Source organism: Scylla paramamosain, chromosome 49, assembly GCF_035594125.1.
Source record: "Scylla paramamosain isolate STU-SP2022 chromosome 49, ASM3559412v1, whole genome shotgun sequence".
NCBI lineage: Eukaryota > Metazoa > Arthropoda > Malacostraca > Decapoda > Portunidae > Scylla > Scylla paramamosain.
Genome location: NC_087199.1, coordinates 2,629,249 through 2,646,956, shown reverse-complemented (window position 1 = coordinate 2,646,956; position 17,708 = coordinate 2,629,249). Strand labels below are relative to the sequence as shown.

The following is a 17,708-nucleotide window of genomic DNA, read 5'->3' as shown; positions in this document are numbered from 1 at the left end:
ACACCAGGTAACTGCTGCTCTGTTCTTCAGTGGTCAAGTGGGTGGAGCTCCGAGGAACTAAAAATCTAAGCCCTTACGAGAAATGAAGAAGACACTTTCAAGATACCGTAATAAAATAACCGAGAAAAGTTCAATAAATGAATCAAAATATGAAATATCAACATTCAATAATAACAAAGAAAACACCCAAAATAAAATGAAAAAAAAAAAAAAAAAAAAAAAAAACAGCAACAAGGCGCCGAAATTTGTGCCTCGCCGAATCATCAACACAGACCGTGTCTTACTCACAGCTCGCGCTTCTCCTCATATTTATCAAGTTTTCTCCTCGCCCCTTCCTTCTGACGGCTCACTGACGGAGGCAGAAGGACGAGAGGTGACCAGAGAAGGCTTGAGAGATGAGAGGGAGGAGAGACACGGCGAGATAAAGGTAAAGGAGAGATATATGTGAGATTGTTTACCATTTGAGCCTCTTATACAAGGTTGATTTTTGGGTTGTTTCTCAGACATCTTTGAAGTATTCCGTCAGTTAGTGACGCAGCTGAAATGGCTCTCCACCTCAACCAGACATCTCCGTGTCCTCCATGGTCCAGTGTAGTAGACTATTGGAGTTGGAGTCTGGGTATCGTGGTGGTGGTGGTGTGGAGTGTTGGCCTGCCGTACACCCAAGTGGCGCTTGAAGGTGACGCGTGACACGCCTCTCATATTTCTGTGTTTCTCAGGGATGTAGTTAAAAAGTCTGGCCCTTCTGTAGGTAAAACTGTGGTGCGGCAGTGATTGAGTTGTAGGAGATGGTGCAGGAGTGGCCCTCACGAACCATAGTCTTCTTCTCCTTGTGTGGGTTTGTTCCTGCAGGTTTGTTAGGTGCCCTGTCCTCCAGAACCTTCCTGACAGAGATTATGGTACGTGTCTCCCTTCGTCTCTGTAGTGAAAATAGTTGCAGTTTCTTGATTCTTTTCCAGTAGTTGAGATGTTGAATTCCCTGTATCTTGCTTGTAAATGTTCTTTGGAAGCTTCAAGAGCATTGATTTCAGATATTTTGCTTAGCGACCAGAGCTGACAACAGCACTCCAAACATGGATACACCAAACTTCACTTCTAGTATGGAATGTCCTTAGGATCCAGCCTGACAACTCTTGCTGTGGCTGTTATTTTAGTGATGTGGTCAGAGAAGGTGGTATTGTTGCTCATACCCACACACAGATCTTTTATTAACTTCCTGGCTTCTGTTTCTTGTTGGCTGCAATAGTGTGATGTTGAGCTTTTCATTGCTTCCTCATGTCCATACTGAAAAGCTCAAACTTCTCTCTGTTGAGGGACATGTTATTATTTTATGTCCATTTTAGGATCCTGCCTAGGTGTTGCTGTAGTAAGTGGGCATCTTGTGAGCAGTTTTTTTTTTTTTTTTTTTACCCTGTTATCATCTTCAAAAGGTGTTGGTGTTGAGTGTGTCAGGTTCTGATCTGTGTCTCCTATCATAATGAGGAAAAGCAGAAGGCCCAAGACTGAGCCCTGTGGGACACCACTAACAACACTGCTGGCTCCCCTTGGACAGTTACGCGTTGTTCTCTGTTTGTGAGGAAGTCGTGCAACCATTCTCCTAGTTTAGTACACATCTGAAGGGCTTTGATCTTGCATAGGAGGATTCCATGGTCAACTTTATTAAAGGGTTTGGCAAAGTGAAGGTGTATGACATCCCCATTATCACCTTGTATGTCCTGCTAAACTTTCCTGTGAGAGGCAAGATTGACCCTTTCTGAACCCACGTTGACCTCCACTGAAAGCTGTAATGTCATCCGTATGGCTAACAAGTTTGGACTGGATTGATCTTTCCATTATTTTTATTAAGAGAAATGTTAGTACCACTGGTCTGTAGTTCTTTGCCAAGCCTTTGCTGCCTCCTTTGTATATGGGCATGATAATGGCAGACATAAGTAGCTGTGTCACAGAGCCAGCTGTGAGGGATTTGTCACATAGCTTCAGTGGTAGTGCTAATCACTATTTACAGTGTTTTAACTACTATGCATGGAAACCATCTGGCCGTGCAGCTGAGTTTGGTGGTGTCTTGTCAATGGCTGCAGTTATGTCATCAGTTGTTATTGCCACTGATGTCAGCAGGTACTCTGCCTCTGGAGATTCAGCAAAGAAGGAGGCTGGGTTGTTGATTTTTTGGTTCTTGTTTGGTGGACTGAAGGCGTCTTTGTACTGTTTCCTGAGCACCTCTGCAGTTGTCCTTGGGTCACTCTCGAGTTCTCTGTTTTTTTTTTTTTTTTTTTTTTTTTTTTTTTTTTTTAGTGGATCTATTGTTGACACATTTTTCAATTTCTTTTTGGCGTAGGCATAGAAGAATTTGTGTTCTTGGATGTGCCCAGCTGCTTGCAGTTCTTCTCGATTTCTTCTTCATGTGACAGAATGAGCTTCCTCTCAATTTCTTCAAGCATCTTTTGCAGTTTGGTGATAGGTGTGGGTCTGTAGTGTCCTTTTCAGCTTGGCTTTTGTTTTAGACTTTTCCTCATTAATACTTTTCTGTCCCCACTGATGTGTTTTTCCACCTTGCTGTTCTCAAGTGTTTTTGTGGGGTGCATTATTTGTGCAGATCTCCAGGCATCTTGTCAGGAAGGTCTTGAGAGCTTTGGTTGTGTTCTCTCTGAAGAGTGCTGGCCAGTGAGCTTCAAGCTCCCTTCCTAGATTTTCCCATTCTGTTTCATTGCTGTAGAAATTGAGGTCAGAGAGGAAAGAAGTCACACTCTGGCTCACTGCTGCCTGCAGCCTTGAAGGTGCAGAGAAGCTGTTGGAAGACACTTTACTGGGGCAGTGGTCCGACAGAGTTGTTTGGATGGTTTCACAAGAGTGGACTAGCTCAGAGTTGTTACTCAGCTTCAGGTCCAAGGTATTATTTCCTCTAGTTGATTCTTCATTGAACTGCGTCAAAAAACAACTTTCAGTGATGGAAATTAGTTCCTTTGCTTGTTGTTTCTCTTCCCTGAATTCTCCAGTGGTGTTCATCAAGGGCTGTGATATACAGGGAACTTTGAAATCCCTCATAATGATGACTTCTGTGTCAGGAGTTGGTAAGTTAGGCAACAGTGGCCATAATATTGTTGGGACTTCCGTGAACCTTTCATCAGATTTATTTGGAGGCTGGTATAAGGTCACCAGGACTACATTGGGTTTCCTTATGTACACTGCCAGTATTTCTGTTGTGCCACTTGAGAACAATATAAGTGTTTCTGTATTTGCTGCCAAGACTTCCTTGGGGTAGATAGCTACATCACCATGATTTCTGTCTATTCTGTTTGCTCTGAAGAGCTAAAATTTAGCATTGCAATATCTGCATCTAGGATGTTCTCATTTAAGTGTGTTTCTGTGAGTGCTACAGAGAGCACCCACTCTTCTTGAATGATTTCTTCCAGCATGGGAACTTTACACTGATTATTCTGTGGGTAAAGTCCTCTGATGTTTCTCGCATGGAAACTGCTCAGCAGTGACCGTACCTTGCCGCGCACTGCACGTCTTGTCCTTCATTTTGGGCCGAGAGCTGAGTCGCCATCACTTGTGAATGTTTCTGCACACGCAGTATTTTTTTTTTTTATTTCTGCTTGTTTACATGTGTGTGTGGGGGTGCAGGGGGATGTAAGAAAAAACTTGATTTGTGGCAGAAGAGTTGCTGGATTCATTCAAAACACATCAAAATCTAACAGAAAAATGTTGTTTCATCTGAAAATGTTGCGTGTTTTGTTTGTTAGTTTTTGGTATTTTGCAGTATATTTGTGTCTTGTGGTTACTTGTTATTTAGTGTGTGTGTGTGTGTGTGTGTGTGTGTGTGTGTTAATCTATTATTTCCTGTATGTTTTTTAAGATTAGGTTTGGTGGGTTAGGTTAAGATTAGTTAGGTTTGATGTGGTTAGGTTTGGTCAGTTAGGTTAGGTTTCATTTGGTTAGTTTAGTTTAGTTTTGTGGGTGACTGGAATAGACTCAGTAATCAGGTTGTCAATGGTGAGTCAACAGAGCTTTGAAAGACTAGACAAGTTTAGGTGTTTCCTCCCTCACCTTCACACCATAAAGTCTTCCCAGCATATTCATAACTTTGTGTGTTGTGAATGAGGGGAAGAAAGTGTAGTGGTAGTAGTAGCAGCAATAGTAGTAGTAGTAGTAATAAAGAAAGTATATTAGAGTGAAGATCAGATTTATAGCACTTTTTTACACTGGAATCATAAAGTTACAACATTTTTTCAGGAGCGTGCAGGGAGGAACAAAAATTTATCACAGAGTTAGTAAGAAAATTATTTTTATACACAGTGCCGTTAGAAAGACAGAATTTTCACTCAATGCAATGGAAAGATATTTTTTCCTTCAACAGTTAAAAAAAAGAAAATTTTTCATAGCCCACAGAATTAACTCTTGTCCTCTTCCTCAGCCACAAGACCACAAAGAAGTGAAGAGCAGAAGAGGAGAAAGAAGATCAAGGAGGAGGAAGAGGAGGAATAAAAGAAAAAAAAAAGAACCAGAAATAGAAATTGAAAGTAGTGGAAAAAAAAAAGGAGGAGGAGGAAGAGAAGAAGAATAGGAAGAAAAAAAGGAAAAGAAGAATTGAAAGGATAGAAAAAGGAGGCTTATTATAAACTGAAACAAAAAAAAGAAGAAAGAAGAAATAGTATAAATAAAAACAGTAAAACAAAAAAAGAACAAGAAGAAAAAAAGATGAAGAAAAAGTAGAAAAAAACAAACAAACAAAAATGTCTGCCACAGCACAAAGAAAACGAAGCATTTTTGATGATTCCGACTCAGACATTGATGACCCCCCCTCCCCCACTCTCCCCCCTGGCCCGGAAATCCCAGAACCTCCCCCTCCGACCCCCCACACCCCCCCTGTGGTCCCCAACCCTGCGACAAAGAAAATGGAGAACAAGAGAGGAGGAAGAGGAAGAGGAGGAGTGAAGGAGGTTAAGGAAGACGAGGAGGATGGAGGAAGAGGGCAAAGAAGACAAGTTAAGAAGATTAGAGAGGAAGAAGAGGAGGAGGAGGGAAGAGGAAGAAAGCAAGGAAGAAGAAAAGTCAAGAAGGTAATAGAAGAGGAAGAGGAGGAGGAAGAAGAAATTGAAGAAGTCCAAAGAGGAAGAGGGAGAAGAGGAAGAGGAAGAGGAAGAGGAGGAATAAGACAAGTAAAGAAGATAAAGAAAGAATCTGAGGAGAAGGAGGAGGAGGAGGAGGACAAGACGAAGGAAAAGAAAAACAAGAAAAAGGAAAATAAAGAAGAAAATAAAAACCAGAACAAAGAAAGCAAGAGGGAGACGAACAACAAACACAAAACGCAGCAAGAGATGGACCAAGAAACACTGACTGAAATTGAGCGAGAGATTGATGAAGAGGAGAAAATAAAGCTGGAGATTGAAGCTAGGGAGATAGATGACGAAGCTAGGGAGATAGATGACATGGAGGAGAGGGAGAGTGGGAGAGTGAAGCTGACCCCTGCACAGAAAGCTTTAGTGGAACAGAAGAGACAGGAGGCTTTGGTTAAGAGGAGAGAGAAAGCAAACAAGAGGAACCCTTACTACATGGCTGAGAGGTGAGAGAGAGAGAGAGAGAGAGAGAGAGAGAGAGAGAGAGATATTGAGGTGCAGTGTGTGTATAGAGAGAGAGAGGTGTGAAAGATATTTGCAATGTTTATTTTAGAGAGGGAGAGGTAGTGTGCGTGCAGAGAGAGAGAGAGAGAGAGATCCTAATTAAACATGAAATATATATGAAAGTATTTATATTTTCACTGCTACTACTACTACTACTACTACTACTACTACTACTACTATTACAGGGAGAAGGTGGAGAAGAAAGTGGTTCGGATAAACAACACAAAAATGGTAGATTCTGGAGGAGGGTTCTTCATTGAGGAGGAGGAGGAAGGAGGAGAAGGAGGAGTGAGTAAGGAAGATATAATGGCAGCGGTGAGTGTGTTTTTGTTTGTTTGTTTTTGTTTGGTTTGGTTTCTCTCTTCCTTGTCTTTCTTCTTCTTTTTCTTGTTGTTCTTGTTCTTCTTTTCTTCTTCTTTCTTCTCCTTTTCTTCTTTATCATCATCACCATCTTTCTTGTTTTTCTCATTTTTCTTGCCTTTTATTCTCTTTGTTCTTGATCTGCTCTCTCTCTCTCTCTCTCTCTCTCTCTCTCTCTCTCTCTCTCTCTCTCTCTCTCTCTCTCTCTCTCTCTCTCTCTCTCTCTCTCTCTCTCTCTCTCTCTCTCTCTCTCTCTCTCTTTTTTTTTTTTTTTATTTATACAAATCTACATATGTGTTTACAGAGTTGTAGTACATATACTTTACATATTTCATACAACAATTTAGGCTAAAGAAGTCACTGTTAATGCCTTCTATCTGAAAGCCTCTCTCTGTTTGTCTGTTGCAACCACACATTCACTGCAGTCTTGAACTGCTGCCTGGTCCAGCCCTCAACACTTGGCTGCACTGTAACAAACTCGTTCCACCAGCCAATGTATGTGTTCAGAAACTGTCTTTGATGGTGCCACGTTCTGCACCTGGGCTGGTGCAGCTCCCCAGGGGCACGTGTGACAGCTCTGGTGGTGACTTCGGCATGTCGGGCAGGCTGCCGGAGAGCCTGTAGGTGTGGCACCCGTTGCTGTTGCACCTTGAACATGACGGTGAGGCCCCGCCACGTCTCGTCGGTGCAGGAGGGTGTGCAGTGCAGGCTGAAGGCTGAGCTCACTGTTCCTGATGAGTCTCGCCGCTCGGTCCTGCACCTTGTCCAGGAGAGCTAGGTGCTTGTTTGCCTCGCCGCCCCAGGCCAGGCACGCGTACTCCAAGGAGGAGCGGACCTGCGCCTTGTAGAGTAACTCCAGTCCCTTGGCGTCAAGGAGGTAGGAGATTCTCCTCAGGGATGCCAGCTTCCCTGAGGCCTCTCTGGCGAGTCGCTCCACGTGGGTTCTGAAGGTCAACTTACGGTCGTAAGTGACCCCCAGCACCTCCACCTCATCCCGCGGCGTCAGTGTCTCCCCGTTGAAGGTGAGGCGCGGGGCTCTACTTGTCCTGTTGATAGTGAGCTGCTGGGTTTTGTGAGCGGCAAACTTTACTTGCCACTTCCTTCCCCAGGCTGCAACACGGCTCAGGGTGGCGTTGATGTCGTGGTTGGCTGCAGCTTCCTCCTCCAGTCCGTAGCTGTGGGATAGTGTTATGTCATCTGCAAACGCCTTCGCGGTAGGAACGAGGTGCATCAGATCATTGACATACACATTCCACAGCAAAGGGCCGAGGCAGCTCCCTTGAGGAACACCTGCCCTTATGGGCTGTGGATTTGATTCCCGCCCATTGATGATTACTTTGAGATGTCTGTCTCTCAAGTAATTCTCAAAGAGCTGGAGGAGAGCCCCGTCCACGCCTATAGCACGGAGCTTTGTGGTGAGGGCTGCGTGCCACACTTTGTCGAACGCCCCCTCGATGTCAAGAGCCACGACAGCCGTGGTCTTCCCTTGGTCCAAGGCCCCACTCCACTCCGTCGAGAGGAGCAGGTGCAGGTCTGCCGCCGACCTCCCCTGCCTGAACCCAAACTGTCTGTTGCTCAGCAGGTGGTGCCTCTCGAGGTGCCGCGTGACTCTCGAGGCCACAACAGTTTCCAGCACTTTGCTCAGCACAGGCAGCAGGGACACGGGTCTGTAGTTTTTTGCCTCTGTCTTTGCATTTTTTTTGTGCAGAGGCACCACACTACTCCCCTTCCACATTTCAGGCCATGTGGCGTTGCTGAGGCAGTGGTTAAAGAGTGAAGCGAGTGGGCGCGCCAGCTCCGCAGCACACTGTCGGAGTACGCGGGGACTAATGTCCTGTGGCGCCACCGCTTTTTTCTCGTCCAAGTTTGCGAGTATCACTTTCACTTCCTCTTCATTTGTGTTCACTGTCTCTAGTGTTTCTTTCACGATTTGAGGGAGTAGCGGAGATGGTCTTTCAGGGTCGGGGATGCACATTTTTTCGGCGAAGTGCTTGGCCAGGAGGTCCGCTTTGTCACGAGCAGTGTGGGCAATGCTGCCGTCTGCCCGGTGGAGTGCAGGGATGGAAGTGCCCCGCGACTCACCCTGCTGGTCCTTGACAAGGCTCCACCACTGTTTACAACCAACCTGGCCTCCTCTTAGCTTACTCTTGAGGTTAGCTTTCCACTGCTCCACTGCCCATGTTTGCGTGGTATTCATGTGTATTGTTGCCTCTCGGTGCCTTAACCTGTTCCTGGCAGTGGGGTGTCTCTTAAGAGCACGCCAGGCTCGGTGCTTGGCATCAGAGGCAGAGCGGCACGCAGGGCCAAACCAGGGCTGGTCTGATGCCTTGGTTTTGTGGTCCGAGTGCGGCACCCAGCAGGCCTGCAGGGCGTGGAGCAGCTGGGTGAGCCGCCTCACCTGCTGGTTAGCGTCGCCATGCAGCACGTCTCCCCAGTCTGTGGTCTTCAGGGCGGCACGGAGGGCATCCCAGTCGGCGGCCTCCCACCTCCAGAGGGTGCGGGTAAAGCTCTCCTCTCGTGGTGTCCTGAATTGTATCCTGGTGAGGACAGCCACGTGGTCTGAGGTGCCCACAAAGTCGAGTGGATAACACTGTACTGTGTGGGGAGGGAGGTCCGTCACTACTGGGTCCAGGGATGACCCAGACCTGTGCGTGGGGAAGGTGACATAATTATGCATGTCGTGCACAACCAGTAGGGAGTTAAAAGCGTCTCTCACCGTGTGCTGGTTCAGGTCGCCAATCACTACTACACTGTCACACTGACTGGCCGTCATGAAAGTGTCTAAGTTTTCTGACAGGTAGTCTAGCAACACTGTTCCCTGCGATGGAGGCCGATAGCAGCCCACACACAACAGACCTTTCCCGTTACTGTCCGTTATTTTTAATGCCAGGAGCTCAAGTTCCCCGGGCACAGGCGTGGGAGGCTCTACCACCTGAGCACTGACCGTCTCTTTGTAGCAGAAGGCCACGCCCCCGCCTTGTGTAGAGCGGTCTTTCCTTACCCAGGCCGAATACCCCTTTAACTCGGGGCGTAATTATCTGGCACCTTGGAATCGAGAAAGGTCTCACACACGAACACTAAATCTACATTATTCTTAATGATAACACTGTGAGTGAGCTCACCAATGTTCGTATGGAAGCCTCTCACGTTGGCTGACACTATCTTAAGTTCACTATTGGGCGGCTTGTGACATCGCTGGATAGTATTGGGGAGCTGCTCCATACTGGAAGCCATAGGGGTGAGGGGCAAGGGGCCAGGGGAATCGGGAAGCTGGCGGCACTATAGGGGTTACCGGTCGGGGCTCGGCCAGCCTCTGGCGTGAAGCAGGCTGCTGAAGCTGCCAAGCAACGTTTCTCAGCGCGAGTAACGTTTCCTGGCCACTCTGCTTCACTGCCTGCACCACTCTCTCTCTCTCTCTCTCTCTCTCTCTCTCTCTCTCTCTCTCTCTCTCTCTCTCTCTCTCTCTCTCTCTCTCTCTCTCTCTCTCTCTCTCTCTCTCTCTCTCTCTCTCTCTCTCTCTCTCTCTCTCTCTCTCTCTCTCTCTCTCTCTGCTGTAATAGAAATGAATAAATTAATGAATACAGAGAATGATAAATAAAACACATTTATTATTCTTTTTATTCTTTCCTTCGCATATTCTTTACTATTTTTCTTTCTTTGTGTATTTCCTTCCTTCCTTCCTTCCTTCCTTCCTTCCTTCCTTCCTTACTTCCTTCCTTTTTATGTCTGTCTCCTCTTTCTCACAGTTCTCATCCATGCATATCTCTCTCTCTCTCTCTCTCTCTCTCTCTCTCTCTCTCTCTCTCTCTCTCTCTCTCTCTCTCTCTCTCTCTCTCTCTCTCTCTCTCTCTCTCTCTCTCTCTCTCTCTCTCTCTCTCTCTCTCTCTCTCTCTGGCCACACTAACTCAGCCACACACTCCCCCACAGATGCAGTTGGTGTCAGATCCTGCTCCGTTCCTGGAGGAGGAGGACAGGCCGGTGTGTGGGAGCTGTGAGCGTATCTTCCACACCTCTTACCTCCTTGACCACTTCGGCCACCCGGTGTGCGACCAGTGCAGGTGTGCTGGTGGTGGTGGTGGTGTTAAGAATCCTTCATCTGAAATTCCTGGGACTGAAACTGTTGCAGATTTTGGTGTGGTGGTAGTAGTAGTAGTAGTAGTAGTAGTAGTAGTAGTAGTAAGTTTTTTTTATGTAAGGAGGTCACTGGTTGAGAGGGAGAGAGGGATGTGTGTGTGTGTGTGTGTGTGTGTGTGTGTGTGTGTGTGTGTGTGTGTGTGTGTGTGTGTGAGTGAAAGAGGGGAGAGGAAAGGGTGTATTTATGTGTGAAAGGGAGTGAAAATGGGTGAGAAGTGAGAGAGAGGGAAGGAAAGAGAGAGGTGTGCTTGTGTAGGGTTGAGAGGGAGAGGTGTGTGTGTGTGTGTGTGTGTGAGAGAGAGAGAGAGAGAGAGAGAGAGAGAGAGAGAGAGAGAGAGAGAGAGAGAGAAAGGGCAGGATATGTAGGGTTGAGAGAGACATGAAACTGAGATACCAGTCCCAAAAGAAATGTCAAGAGAGTTATTGAAAATTAAAGGATAAGTGTTGTAGTAGTAGTAACAGTAGTAGTAGTAGTAGTAGTAGTAGTACAGTTGAGTCCTATATTGAAAATTCTTAGGACCAAAAGTGTTGCGAATTTCAGATGTTCCTGGTTTTTAGGATGTTTTTGTTTGCCTGTTTGAAGTGCAATAACTTACAGATGGCACAATTCTAAATACAACATCCATTTAATCCATTTACATTTCATAGTATACTTTGCACATGTACCCTGAATGGAGTCTCACAGTGGCTAAAAAAAAAAAAAAGTACATGACAGTGTGTCCACAGCCTTGATGCTTGATTCACTGCCCTGGGAGGCATTAAAGTGGCAAAATATCACACATGGCAACTCACATGGGGCTTGTTTGAGAGGGGCCCAGTAATTGTAAGGCTGGAAGACAGGAACACCAAAGGCAGCTGTCAGAAAGAAAGGCTGCAGGCAATTGAACACAGACACAGGAACGGTAAGTTAACAACACGCATGCCTTGTAAAAAGTGAGTTGCTCGGTCCTCTGTCTCTCGGCCAGAAGAGGCATGTGAGCTGCAGGACAGGGAGTGTGACGGCTGCCTCTGCTCTTCCTGTCTTCCCTCCAGTCCCACAATTACTGAGCCCCTCTGTATGCCCAAATGCACATATGCACACAGGGAGATGGCAGAGGCACACGCACTCCAATCACACACTGAAAATACAGAAGAAAGGCAACACAAAAAAATACACACACTAAAAGGAAAACCAGAAACACATATACCTCATAAAAAATACTTCAAAACCACACAAATAACACTTAAAACCCTCAACACACACACACACACACACACACACTCTTGCTTTTTGCTGTTCAATTGTGTTTTTTATATAATTTTTGTGGCTGAATATTGTCTTTCTCTTCTTGTTTGTCGTTTCCTATGATTTCTTCATTTTGTTCTTCTAAGGATCTTTTTGTCCTCCACCCTTCACCCTCATACACACTAACCTCAGACATGCACTCACAGGGACCCAGAGGAGGCGCACACACTGATCACACGGACAGATGCGCGTCAGGAGTACCTGCTGAAGGATGTGGACATGGACAAGAGGGAGCCGCCGCTGAGATACATTGTGCGTGCCAACCCTCACAACTCGGCCTGGGGTGACATGAAGCTGTACCTCAAACTGCAGGTGAGAGAGAGAGGGGAGGGTGTGTGTGTGTGTGTGTGTGTGTGTGTGTGTGAGAGTGAGATGGGAGAGAAAAGGGTGTTTGTGTGTGAAAGGGAGTGAGAATGGGTGAGAGAGGGAAGGAAAGAGAGAGGTGTGCTTGTGTGGGATTGAGAAGGAGAGAGGTGTATTTAACTATTTGTGTTTACCTATTTGTATTTTTTTAGAGGGTTGAGTCACGCTGGTAATGTCCGTCTTTCAGTGACCAATTATCATATCTTTCTTTCAGTTTGTGTGTAGTGTTTGCAACACTACTGTTGAGGCAGTGAATTGCACAGATGTATTGCTGTATTTGTAAAACTGTATTGTTGCATGTCTTTGTCTCCGCTTGTTTTTCTGTTTCATTTTGTGTCCTCTTAGTGTTTCACTTCCTCTTGTAAACAAATTGGTTGTGTCGGTCTTTTCTTGTTGCGTCAAACATTTGTACGCGACAATCGCGTCTCCTCTTGTGCTTCTTTCCTCTTGCTTGGGTAAATTCAGCTTTCAGATCTTTCTTCCTGGCTTGACCCTCAAAGGGAAGCTGCCATTCTTGATGCTGCCCCTTCAGCTTTGTCCAGTCTGGAAACGTGTTGTTTTAACCGTGGGTTCCTCACCGTCACTGCTGTCTTGTAATGTGGGTCTTGTGAGTGGTGGTGTACATTTCCTTGTCATCTCTTCACCTGTGCACGTGGACGCACTGTTCTCACGCTTGCCAGCAGGCCGCACACACTTCCCACCGCACTGTCTCTGTGGCTGTCCAGAGTTACCTTATTATTTATCGTCACACCAAAATCTCTCTCTCTCTCTCTCTCTCTCTCTCTCTCTCTCTCTCTCTCTCTCTCTCTCTCTCTCTCTCTCTCTCTCTCTCTCTCTCTCTCTCTCTCTCTCTCTCTCTCTCTCTCTCTCTCTCTCTCTCTCTCTCTCTCTCTCTCTCTCTCTCTCTCTCTCTCTCTCTCTCTCTCTCTCTCTCTCTGACACTTTTCATTTTTCATTCCCTAATTTTTATTTCCATTGTTGTCTTGCCTCACTTCCTCCAGAATTCAGAGTGTGACATTTATCTGCATTAAATTCCATGTGGCATTTATCACTGCACTGGTTCAGCTTGTGAAGATCACCTTGCAGCTCTCTGCACCAGTATTCAGGTCACCTTGCAGCTCTCTGCACCAGTGTTCAGGTCACCTTGCAGCTCTCTGCACCAGTATTCAGGTCACCTTGCAGCTCTCTGCACCAGTGTTCAGGTCACCTTGCAGCTCTCTGCACCAGTGTTCAGGTCACCTTGCAGCTCTCTGCACCAGTGTTCAGGTCACCTTGCAGCTCTCTGCACCAGTATTCATCATTTACAGTTCTTTGAATTTTGGCGTCGTCATCAAACACGTTCGTGTCGCTCCCCTCAGCAGCCACCTCAGGCATGTCGTTGACATAAATCAGGGACATAATTGGTGCTGATACAGTGCCTTGGGGAGCTCCACTGGTTACAGCCTTCCAAGTACATCATTTGCCGCACAATGTTGTTCTCATCTTCCTCTCCTTTAAAAAATTTCCATCCATTTTAATAAATTTCCTTGAGCATCTCCAGAGATTTTTATTTTCCAGATAAGCCTCTGATGAGGAACCCTGTCAGAGGCTTTTTTCTAAATACTATTGACCCTTCCATTTGTTACCTTCTATGCGATCTAGCCAGTTCCTCCTTAATATTCTTTCCATGACTGCACACTGCACCAGTTAGACAAACTGGCCTATAGTTGAGAGTGTTCTGTCTGTTTCCTGTCTTAAAAGCGGTACAGCGCAATGTCTGCTCTTATCCAGCGTTGTGGTGGCCTCCCCTGCCTTAGGGAATGTTGTGTTGATATGTCAGTGGCTCACTCAGTTGTTGTGCACCTTCCTTCAGCAGCCGGCAGGAGGTGCCAGCAGGACCCACAGCTCTGTGTTTGTGCAGTGCCTTCGTCTCACCTTCTGTTTCTTCACAACTCATTACAAAGTTATCCTGTGTTTCTTTTTCTGTGTTTTGCTCTTCCAGAAATTTTTTTTCATTTGTAAATATTGATTGCAGTTTTTTGTTTAGTATGTGACATATTTCTTCCTCAGTATAATATTTGTTTCCCTTCATCCGTCACACACTGAATTTTGTCTTTGACTGTAGTCTTGCTGTTAACATAACTAAAGGACAGCTTGGGTTAGTTGACTGTAGTCTTGCTGTTAACATAACTACAGGACAGCTTGGGTTCGTCTGTACATTTGTTTGTTGTGTCCTTTTCATGTTCAATTTGTGCTTCTCTTCTGCTTCTCTTCTTTGTACATTTGTTTCTTGCACCTTTGTACCTCCCAACCAACCAGCCAGCCACCCTTTTTCTCCTGTGTCTGCTGTGTGTGTGGCACAACAAGGCTCTTTTTTTGCCCTTTTGTACCTCCCACTGGCTCTTTCTCCCCCATTTCTGCTGTGTGTGGGGCACAAGGATCTTTTCTTGCAGCGGTGCAATTACCATCCTGGTGCAATTACCGTCCAAGTGTTTCTTTCATGAATGGCGTGTTTGTGTGTTCATAATGGATATCTTGTGACTCCTTCATTGTAATTGTCACAAAGCTTTGAGTGCTCATCATTGATGTCTTTCATGTTCATTTGTTCTTCACGCTTTATTGAATCAAAGTATTTTGTTAGTTGTTCATGATTTGCTTGTTTGTAATGAAGGTGTCTTGTTTGTTCATTGTGTGTCACACCAAGTGCCACGTCAGTGCCACACTGCCACGCTTGCCTAGCGCTGGGAGCCACACACTGCTTTCTGTTCCATTAGCTTTTCTTCTGAAGAGTAAGTGTGGCTGATTGATGCCTGCCCCTCACTGCTGTGTGCTGCATGATGTGCTGTGCTGTGCTGTGCTGGTGACTGACAGCTGATTGATGCCTGCCCCTCACTGCTGTGTGCTGCATGATGTGCTGTGCTGGTGACTGACAGCTGATTGATGCCTACCCCTCACTGCTGTGTGCTACATGATGTGCTGTGCTGTGCTGTGCTGGTGACTGATCCTGTACAAGTGCTAGTAATCTATTACTCCATTGGTATCCTGAATTTTTTCCTTTACATTTAGTGCAGTGTGTATCACAGTGAAAATGTCCAGGTAATATTAGTGTTTTGGATTTGTGTTGCATGTTTTGAAGCAGAGGCGCTGTGTCTTGGTGAGTGAGGTGCTGTGACTCGGTGTGCTGTGCCGTCTGCCAAGCTGCTGTTGTCCTTGGAGGTGTGCAGTATAGAATGTTGCTGGCATTGTTGCTCTGCTGTGTTGCTGTCTCAATACCTACTAACTCAACCTTGTTTGCCATCAAAATCAACTTGTTGTACAGTATATAATGTTGCTGCCGTCATTGCTCTTTCCTGTGTTGCCGTCTCAATACCTACTAACTCAACTTGTTTTACTTTGAAGTCTTCACTGGTCAGTACCAAGATGGCTCCTCCTCCATGTTTATGTTCTCTGCCTTTTCTCCACATCTCACCGTCACTCAAGTCTAACGCACCATTTGATAAAGACGGCTTGAGCTTTGTCCCATGTGTTGCCTCAGTGACACAGGCTGTCTCAGTGACACAGGCTGTCTTCAGTCTCAGTGACACAGGCTGTCTTCAGTCTCAGTGACACAGGCTGTCTTCAGTCTCAGTGACGTGTTGCCTCAGTGACACAGGCTGTCTCAGTGACACAGGCTGTCTTCAGTCTCAGTGATGTGTTGTCTCAGTGACACGTGTTGTCAGTTGTTTGCCATGTTGTTTTGTCCTCGGGTCATTCAGTTTAGGTACCAAACCATCAACATTTGTCTACATCATTTTTATATTTTAATTTTTGTATACATTTTTTAGAACCTGGTTTGTATCCAGTGAAAGTATCTTTTGTTTACTTGCATTCCCCAGACTTTGTATAAACAAGTGTTTGCTTCCTCTGACCCTTCACCATTTTTTTCTCAGGTTGAGCTACCAATTCTTTCACCTTTACTTTGTCTTCCTTGTTCAAGCTTCTGCTGACATTTATATCTTCCCATTCCCCATTTTCTTTTATGTTCGTAGTGTTTCTCAAGACTGTGTCCACCGTGTAGGTGTTTTGCAGCACAACCTTGGACGGTCGGTCTATTTTTTTATAGTACTTTCCAAGCCTTGACAATTCCTCCACTGCCAATTGTTCTCCTCCTCCAGTCATGACATTTAAAATCTTGGATACCTTTACAAGCTCATGTTTGTTTCCCTCAGTGCTGTTTATAATTACTTCTTTTATACCAAACAACGCAACACAACACATTTAGTAATGTCTGTCTGCTGTGTCTTTGATAAACTTGGGGCTGTTTCTTATCATGCTTTTTATTTCCTCCTTTATATATATTTTTCCTGTTTGTGTCTGCTTGATCTCTTCTTTTTATTTTATAATCTTAGCACAGGTTTGACTTGAGTCATCTTTACATTTTGACAATTTCAATTTTCTTGTATCAAGGTATTTTTTCTATGATGTCACTTGCTTTGTTCGCCGCCTCAGCTTCCTGTTTTACTTTTCTTGTGACCTGTTCATTTTGAAACACAGTTTGCTCAATATCCTTGGACTTTGATTTTATTGCACAGATATCTCATTAATTTCTTCCTCTCCTTTATTTATTTTGTCCTCTAATTCTTAATTTCTCCTCAATATTTCCTTTAGCTTATCTTTTACTTCTGATAATTTGTTTTCCAGGTGATTGACTGTGGATACCAATCACTTAAATTCTTCATCATCTAGAAAATTAAAGTAGATATCTTCTTTTTCTTTGATTCCCTTTTTGAAGCAATGGTGACAGTTTGTACTGTTGCTAGTCTGAGTCAGTCATTCCTCCATTACCAAGCCTGTAAAGCTGGCAGCTCCTCACACCCTACCCAGCACTGTATTTGTGTAGTTTACATAGTTGTGTTGTACAGGGTCCAAGATAAAGCTCATTTGTCCTGTCTCCATATCTGCAGTTATCCAGTTTTTCTTTAAATTTGGACACACTAGTACAGCTGTGACCACCTCCTTATGTAAACTGTTCCAGCGATCAGTGCTTCAGCACGGAAACTGTATTTCTTGATGTCACCGAGGCATTTACTCTTCTTGATCTTGTTGTGTGTCCTCTCATACATGTTGTTCCCTCGTCCTTGTACATCTCAACACGTGTGTGTCTGCCTTTTCCACATGATTTGTTAATTTGTACATTGTCATCAAGTCTCCCCCTTTCTCTTCTCTCTTCCAGTGTTATTAATCTCATTTCTTCCAGTTGCTCTTCATGTCTTTTCCTTGAATTCTGGCACCATCTTTGTTACTGTACTCAACATTCTTCCCAGTTTCCTTATATACTTCCTGTGTGGAGACCGCACGACTGCACCACACTCCAACTTGGGGCGTATCATGATTGTAATTATTTTTTTCATCATATCTGTGTTCATGTAAAAGCCACTCAAAAATGTTACTTAACATCCTACATGTGGAGCCAAAAGTGGAGCCAAAAGTCTCACTTATATGCTTCTCTGGTGGCAGTGTCCTGGATAATCACCCCCAAATCCTGTTCTTTAATACTTTTCATTACTGTATGTTCCTCAGTCTCCTTGTAAGTCTCCTTGTACTTTTCCCTGTCTCCATCACATGACATTTCTTAGGATTAAATTCAAGTTTTCTCTTTAGACTCCAAGTATAAATTTTATGCAAATCTCTCTGTAGCTCCTTACAATCCTCCTGGCTACTTAGAACTCCTAGCAGCTTTCCATCATCAGCAAACATATTAATGTCTAGCTTTTTAATCCTTTCTCCATATCATTTTACTTAAATCTGAAACATAATTGGTGGTAATACAGACCCTTGTGGTACTCCATTTGTGTGTGTGTGTGTGTGTGTGTGTGTGTGTGTGTGTGTGTGTGTGTGTGTGTGTGTGTGTGTGCATAAAAGAGCATTTCAAAATATGTGTCTGTTGTTTATCTTGTTTACGTCACCATAGTGGAATGTAAACAGGA

At 44.8% G+C, this 17,708-nt stretch overlaps 1 protein-coding gene across 1 annotated transcript in view; it reads left to right on the top strand.

The window, feature by feature from the left end:
• Nucleotides 1-268: 268 nt before the first annotated feature.
• LOC135095393 (DNA repair protein complementing XP-A cells homolog) overlaps nucleotides 269-17,708 on the top strand; it is a 21,268-nt gene continuing 3,828 nt past the window's right edge. The window contains exons 1-5 of the mRNA XM_063996191.1: nucleotides 269-427; nucleotides 4,415-5,563; nucleotides 5,807-5,936; nucleotides 9,909-10,039; nucleotides 11,547-11,712. Of these exons, the coding sequence (XP_063852261.1) occupies nucleotides 4,734-5,563; nucleotides 5,807-5,936; nucleotides 9,909-10,039; nucleotides 11,547-11,712 (1,257 nt within the window). The 5' untranslated portion in view covers nucleotides 269-427; nucleotides 4,415-4,733. The remainder of the gene's footprint in view (nucleotides 428-4,414; nucleotides 5,564-5,806; nucleotides 5,937-9,908; nucleotides 10,040-11,546; nucleotides 11,713-17,708) is intronic.